Here is an 8,236-nt window from a genome sequence, read left to right on the forward strand (position 1 = left end):
TAGGCAAGCGTAAGAAGAACTAGACATATCTTACTAGGCAAAGACAGGTTAGAATGGATAGCTCGCGGGTGGACATTATAGATCACTATTGCAGAAGGAGGTAGAATCGTGGGATGGATTATGGCTAGAAAGGTCCTCACCCTCTTAGGCACATGGTTCTAAAGATTCAATCTCAAAGCGTTACTAAAGATTAGGCAAAAGCAGAACTAGAATTAGAATTCTTCACCCCTCATCTTGTACCATACCAAGAAGCAAGTTCAGAATATAAGGATAATGGGCTTGTCTATTATAAGTTATTAGTTGACGGAGTTATCTCAGATATCTCGAGTAAGGAGACAAGAAGAGTTAATGGGTGCTCTACCTGTGCAGGAACTTAGGGGTAGTTTCTATGTGTAACTTCCACTATATTATACATATATAGGCTGTAAAAACGTGTAGCATGCAACCAAAATATGCATAGCACACAAGACGGACTTTGTGTAATCCTTTTGTTAAGTTAATAAAAAGGTTGGGACTTGTTCCTGTAATCTACTGTGTTTGGGTTATGCATTTTGCTCATATTCATTGGTGTTATTCCGTTTTCGTGCGACACTGAAAGAGTGTGGGTAATCTCTTGGGTTTGTGGGACCAACTAGTTGTAGGCAAAACACGAGTGAATCGGTGAGGGAAAGGCTGAGTCTAGTGGGACTAGACTGCCGTGCTGTTGGGGTTTCAGTACACAGTTTACTGTAGATTGCTACGGTGAAATTATCATGTTGCCCTTGAATGTAAAAAAATGAAGCTTTAAGGGTGGGGGTGTTTTAGTCCTTTTCACTAGCCCATTGGTCATTAAAGGATTCTACGAGGGTGTATATGTTTTTTTAGATTTTTCAGCATAGTAAAAATACTCTTTTATCCCCAAAGTCAATAAAGTTTTGAATTGTTGACCAAAAGCTTTCTTGACTTTTCGTTAGCTTCTTAACAGTAAAAATACTTATTTGACTCAGCATCAAAAAATTGTTCGGCTACTAGATATGGGTTTTTTTGGGTTTTAAAATATCCATATATAGTGAAAAGTACATCTTTAGCTTTGGAAAAAATAAAAAAATAAGCTTTTCATTTGAGGGTATTTTTGTACCTTCACACAAGTATTTTGTGTAATTGTTAATGTCATGGGGGGCATTTTGGTATTTTCACATTGTTGAACACGCGCTAGCGAATGGATGGCCTTTGCATCATTTCAGCTGTGCATGTGACGCCACTTGGTGGTCAAAACTGGCCTTCCACCATCTCTTTAAATGCATCACCGTGTCCTCTTTCATATTGAGTGGTGTGTGTTAGTTTACGGTGCTCGGAATATCACTGATGGTCTTTTGTTTTTTTTCCCTACTTTTCTCTCTCTTGAGAGATAATGTACAACATTGTCATCTTTGTTTCTTACTTTTCAATCTCAATCTTCATTCTCTTAATTTCTCATTTCATTCTTTTTCTATCTATTGAGGCTTTTTATCTTTTCAATTTATTCCTTCAATTACAATTTTTCATATGTTTTTTTTTTTAATTTCAGTCCTCATTCTTTTAATTTCTTATTTCATTATTATTCCTTTTATAAAAGTGTTTTTTTTCAATATAGTCTTTCAATTGCAATTTCTCATATGTTTTGTTTTTCATTTTAGTCCTTATTGTTTTTTCTATTTATAAAAATAGCACTTTTGTTAAAGTTTTTCTGGCTTTCAATTCATCCTTCAATCAATTATTTTGTTGTTTTATTATTTTTTTTAAGTTTAATCCTCATTCTTTTTATTTCTTTTTCCTTTTATTAAAGCTATTTTTCAATTTAATTTAACCCTCCAAATGAAAATTTATCTCCCTCTAATCAATTGTTTTTTTTCTGGTTTCATCTTTCGACATTTAATTTGTTGGGGATTCAGCTTCGTATGATCTTATCATTCTACATTAGTTATTTTTTTTAATATTGATTTTGTGATTATATTCAAGTTTTTTTCTATGAGTTTATCCCGATCTCATAACCTAGATCACGGGTTTTGCATGCCTTTTTTTAATATAAGTTTTTTTTAGTTATTTTGTTTTTGTTTGATTTTTTAAAATATTATTCTAATTAATCTATAAATTTTTTTTATACAAATGAAGTTTATTTTTTAAAAATAAAAAAAATATTTATTTTTAAATAATATTGCTGATGTGTTCAACCCTACATAATATTTTCTACGGCATGAGTTTATTCAGACAGTTTCATTTATATTTATCTTTTAAGTCATGAGTTCTTTAGTGTATTGATTTATCTTTTGTTAATTTAAATAAATGAGTTCAGTAAACACAATTAGGTGAGTATCTCATTTTATGTGATTAAATATATTGATTTGCATTCATCTCTTAATTTTTCAATTTTTTTTCTTGGTTATTGTTAACAACTTTTTTTTATTTACATAAATGGTTGTCGATTTATTTATTTAGATGCTTGCATAGGCTTTTCAATTTACACTTTGAGTGTTTTTATATGAAAAAATACATTGAAGCAGCCTGCATACCCAGTATGTTTTTGAAAAAAAAATTATAACCCGCAGCGAAGTGCGAGTTAAATGACTAGTAAAAAATGCTAAAACTAAGGCATTTTCAATATACTCCCACAAACATTTAACTATTCATTGCAATAGTTAAATAACTATTTTGTCATGCCTAACAAAATTAATAGCCTTAGAGTTAGGGTAATTAGGTCTTTCCACACAAGGTTTATTAGTTATTATAAAATTGATCATGGTGAAAGTTTCCTTTTCATTTTTTTTAAGCACAATTAAACTATTAAATTACCATTAATAACAAAATCTTTGAAACTAGCATAAAAAAACTATTGTCTTTTTACATCTCCAAGCACAATAAAATAATTAATTTAAAAAATGTTTTAAACTTGCATCCAAGGGCTTTTTTGTCTTTTCCACCTGGTCTTTTTGTTATTATTAAGTTGAGTAAGGGAAATTTGGTCTTTTAACAAGCATAAAATATTATTTAAATGAAACCGTTGTTGGTGATGTGATGCAAGTGGTAGCGAGAGGGAGGCGTCCACGACTTTCTAGCGGTGTGTGCAATGCCTCCTGGTGGCCAAAATCTCCCTTCTATCGTGTTGTTGGAATTTTCACAAAATCTTTTTCATGATGAGGTGGTTTGTTGCGGCGGTGGCGGAGCGTTTTGTCACCTACAAGGCTTTTTTTTTCTCTCTTTTCTCTCTCCTTCCCTCGAAATTCATGTTAGTCATTTAAAATTTTATAGTTGTCATCTTAATTATTGACGTTTCCACTTTAGCTCTTATTCTTTTGATTTTTAATTTTTAATTTTGGCCCTTTTTTTAAAAAAATTATTTGTTTTGAATTTTTTCTTTCAATCCCAATTTGTAATATATATTTTTTTTTCAAATTGGTCCTTAATTTTTTTATTTCTAATTTTTTAATTGACCATTTTGTAAAATTCTTATTTATTTTCAATTTCATCCTTCAATCTCAATTTATAATATATTATTTTTTTCTAATTTGGTTCATACTCTTTTGATTTTTTTTGTCTTTTAGTTAAAGTGATTTTTCTTTTTAATTTCACTTATCAATCAGAAATTTGTGATTTTTTTCTAATTTATTTTTTATTTCAATTTTGATACCTATTCATTTAATTGCTATTACTAGTTTATTATCCTTTTTGTATAATTGATTTTTTTCCTTTTGATTTTACTCTTCAATATTTAATTGGTTGAGGATTGGGCTTAACAGTTTTTTCATATATAGTGCTTCCAATCTAATGACTCAGGTTATGAGATTGAAGAACTAACGAGGATTGACATCTCTTTTTTCTTTTTTGATATCATTGTTTGACATTGTTTTTTTTAATGGGCTTTGTAGTTTTCTTTGTTTTTTTTTCTATTAAGTTATCACAATCTCATGATATGGGTCGCGAGTTTAGCAGATTAACTCAGGCTGCCTCACCCCTTATTACTCAGGTTGACTCGGGCTAATTGTTTTGTCTTTTTTTATCCAATTTCATCCTTCCATGTTTAATTGGTTGATAATTGAATTACATTATTTTTTCCAAGTTATCTTGATTGTTTTTGTTTTCTAATTTTATCCATTTATTATTGTTATTTATTTATTTTTATCATCTAATTAAATAAAATCAACTTATTTAACTTAGTCGGGTCTATAATTTAGTCATATATTTTTCTTAAAAAAAAATTTTTGGACAGTATGTCACTATTTGGCTCGATAAATACAGAAATCTGCGTAGGTCAGAAAGCTACTAGTATGTTTGAGCATTTTCGAGGGTTAAAGAAGACCATAAACTCAAAGACTTCTCAGTTTTGAGATTGGTGCGGAAGTTACAGCAAAAATATTTTAGAAAAAGGAAACAAAATTAAAAAAGAATTTATTGAATTATAAAGGAAGAAATTAAATTGGTTTTTATGTGATAATTTAAGAAAACGTTTTCTTTTTTTCTTTTTTGTATTTTGTTTTCTTCTGATCTCTTTTCTACAATTACGTGTATCATTTTCTGGTAGTTTAACAAATGACTGATCGACATGTGGCAGTCAAACGAATAGAATTAAACAAAAAGGTACAATTTTTTATGAAATCATAAATTAGAAGACAGAATTCATAAACCTTTTTTATATAAAGATAAAAACCATCTGTTTTTTTTTATTATTATTATAAGAAACATTTAAAAATAAATTTATAATTTATATATTAATTAAAATTAAAATATTCATTCAATGATCTTGATAATGAAACTATCTAGTAAACTATAAAAGGATGATAAAAAAAAAAAAAATGGCAACCAGCCTTTCTATCATAGTTTTAAAACCCGGTGGGTCGACCCGGGACCTAATGACCTGGGGCTGGAACTGGATCGGGTTGAAAAAAATAGAGGAAGGAAAAACCTAGTGTGACCTGGTTGACCCGGTGACCCGGCAAGATCCGGTCAAAAACTCTATTACAACCCGTTGACTTTTGCGTTTTTTTTATTAAAACGACATCGTTTTGATTAAAAAAATTAATCCAAATAATTTAATAACCCAATTAAAATCTAAAATCTGAATCTTGAACCGGTTGGCCACATGCCGGGTCCGAAAACTATACCCTCTATGATTAGAGGAATATTGAAGAAGAGAAACAACAAAAACACAGCGATGAGTGTTGAAAAGAAAATCCTAACCGTCAAGATTATTTGAATTCCAGAGACCAATTGTCGGTGGAGACCACTAAAGAGGTATCTGCTGAAGTGTCACTGCCAAACTTTCACTGCCCACGTGGCCCGTTACGATACGCCAATTAATTGCCAGCTTGGCTCTCCTCCTTTTTGTACTTTGCTACCGACACTTGTGGCTCCCACTGGCAAGCCATTCATCTAGTTTATAATTATAATAGTAATCTTCTAGATAAAAATCTTAATTAATTTGTAGAATAATTAATAGTTAATAAAGAGTAGGAGAAATGGGCGAATCACCATGCATTAAATAAAAAGAAAAGAACAATGCTGCAAGGAGAAGGGAGAGGGAAACCTGTGAGATTAATTATCGAAGATTACACCCAATATTTAGGTATTGAAACCGTGATAATAATTATGGTTTAAAATATTTTTTATTTAAAAATAAATTAAATAATATTTTTTTTATTTTTAAAAAATATATTTTTGATATCAACATATTAAAATAATTTTAAAAAAATTAAATTTAAATTTTAAAAATATAATTTTAATCGCTTTTCCAAAATAATGTTTGCACGGCGTAACGGCATAATGCCATAATGCCCGTTAAGGTATTTTTCTAAGGGACCTACTTCCAAGAATGTGGGCCCTTATCCCAACCACATGCCAATCTGGCATGTTAGAAAACGCCCAAAAAATAAAATTAAAAATTCCACCACCCACCTCTAAATCCCTACTTAAAATCAAAGCACTTTCTTGTTTCCTTCCCATCCCTCCTCCACAGTCCACTCCTCTCCACCACCACAATGCCACGCCCACTACCTCTCCTCACTCTCGCCATATCTCTAGTCCTCCTTGCCTCCACCACAACTGTAAATGCACACAACATCACACGCATACTAGCCAAACACCCTCAATTCTCCACCTTCAACCACTACCTCACAGTCACCCACCTCGCCGCAGAAATCAATCGCCGCCAGACCATTACTGTCCTCGCTCTCGACAATGCTGCCATGTCATCTTTAATATCCAAGCAGCTCTCTGTTTACACTCTAAGGAATGTTCTCTCTTTACACGTTCTTGTTGATTACTTTGGTACCAGGAAACTCCACCAGATTACTAATGGTACTGAATTGACTGCCACCATGTTCCAAGCCACTGGTTCAGCCCCTGGCGCCTCAGGTTATGTCAATATTACTGATCTTAACGGTGGTAAAGTGGCATTTGGCGCTGAAGATAACGATGGAAAGCTTAATGCTGTTTATGTCAAGTCTCTCGAAGAGATTCCATATAACATATCCATTTTACAAATCAGTCAGGTTTGTGGTACTTACCTATCTAGCTAATATGGAGTATTAAATAAATTTCGAGACGACAATATAATATTAATTTAACTATATATGCACACAACAGCCTCTGAATTCAGCAGAAGCAGAAGCACCGACGGCGGCGCCAACACTGAATGTAACAGCCATTTTGTCGAATCAAGGTTGTAAAGCGTTCTCCGACTTGTTGATAGCTTCTGGGGCACACACCACATTCGAGGAAAACGTTGACGGAGGATTAACTGTATTTTGCCCCACCGACCCCGTTATCAATGGCTTCATGCCCAAGTACAAGAACTTGACAGCTCCTCAAAAAGTGTCGTTACTGTTATATCACGGTATCCCAATTTACCAGTCACTCCAAATGCTAAAAACCAGCAACGGGATTATGAACACGTTGGCCACAAACGGTGCCAACAAGTACGATTTCACAGTCCAAAATGATGGGGAGGTGGTGACGTTGGAGACGAAAGTTACGACCGCGACGATAACGGGGACGGTAAAAGATGAGGAGCCGTTGGTGGTGTATAAGATTAATAAAGTCTTGTTGCCCAGGGAGTTGTTTAAGGCGGCTCCGGAGAAAAAAGCACCGGCGCCTAAGGGGGAGAAGGATGTGGCGGATGGACCTAATGCTGATGCGCCGTCAGATGAATCGGATGATCAAACGGCAGATAATGATAACGGGGTCAATAAAATGGGCGGTGGGAGATTGGCTGTTGTAGCCCCGAGTTTCTTTTTTGGGGTGGTGATGTTTTTTTTATTTGATTAATTTTATTTTTTAGCTTGATTAAGATTGAGATATTGGAGTACAGTGTATGGACAGCAAATGAAGATGGAGCCATCGATACAAATTGATTTGTTGTAGAAAAGAAAGGAAAACGATAATTATGGGACCATCCCATTTTGTTTGGTTTGGTTTCGGGTTTGGGTTGGGATTTACGTTTGGGTTTGCTTTTATTTGCAATTATGATTTTGAATTATTGATGCATATAATATTATTTGGGTGGTACGTAAATAATTTCCATCCTATGGTTAAGAGCTCCTTGATCTTCTTTATTTCCACTTCTATTATTTATTAATCTCTTCCTTCTAATTATGATATCTATTAATTTATTCCTAATTTTTAACTCATTGGTGTATGTTTACTCCTTTGATTCTTCCGAGAGTGAAGTGGCCTCCAGGTTCTTGTAACAAGTATTTGTTGTTATTTTGTAATTTTTTTCTGCAATGTTTCTTATACATAAGAAAATTTATGAAGGATCGTTTTAATAAAATTAATGCTTTTTGAAATGGTTTGAGAATAGAATAAGAAAGTTAGCAAGCGAATGCATGACAACCGGATTTCAATCAATATAGTGAATGACTCGAGCGATCTTGATCAATTATTTTATTTTCTAGTGATCCCATCAATATACAATGCAACCATGGAGAGAATTGATAATGTTATTCAAAGATGTCTTAATTTGATGGGTTGATGTCCCAAGAAATCTAAGAAGTTTAGAAGCAAGGCTTATGTGTTAAATAATCAGTTAATCTCTTGATTCTAGTACCCTATCCATGATAGCTGATAGTTAGTACTTGGTGCCTGGTAGGTCAAAGTGACTAGTACCTGCAAAATACTTCATTTGATAGATTTGAGGACTCTTAAATGCATAAATAAGTATTTTTTTAGAGAGATAAGACAATGATATTTTAGAGAGAGATACTCTGAAAATATATATGCACTACAA

General features: G+C 32.8%; 1 protein-coding gene across 1 annotated transcript; it reads left to right on the forward strand.

The window, feature by feature from the left end:
- The first annotated feature begins 5,925 nt into the window (after positions 1-5,925).
- Positions 5,926-7,542, forward strand: LOC7469331 (fasciclin-like arabinogalactan protein 2). Its single transcript, XM_002320488.4, has 2 exons — positions 5,926-6,500; positions 6,595-7,542. Exons 1-2 carry the CDS (start codon positions 5,988-5,990, stop codon positions 7,273-7,275), a joined length of 1,194 nt encoding a protein of 397 aa, XP_002320524.2. The 5' UTR covers positions 5,926-5,987; the 3' UTR covers positions 7,276-7,542.
- The last annotated feature ends 694 nt before the right edge of the window (positions 7,543-8,236 follow it).

The sequence above is a fragment of the Populus trichocarpa genome, chromosome 14, assembly GCF_000002775.5.
Source record: "Populus trichocarpa isolate Nisqually-1 chromosome 14, P.trichocarpa_v4.1, whole genome shotgun sequence".
NCBI lineage: Eukaryota > Viridiplantae > Streptophyta > Magnoliopsida > Malpighiales > Salicaceae > Populus > Populus trichocarpa.

What these genes read in the sequence shown, in the direction of transcription:
- LOC7469331 (XM_002320488.4), top strand. Translation starts at nt 5,988, where the DNA reads ATGCCACGCCCACTACCTCTCCTCACTCTCGCCATATCTCTAGTCCTC. An exon ending in CCATTTTACAAATCAGTCAG is followed by an intron (nt 6,501 to 6,594) that starts GTTTGTGGTACT and finishes TGCACACAACAG; the next exon opens with CCTCTGAATTCAGCAGAAGC.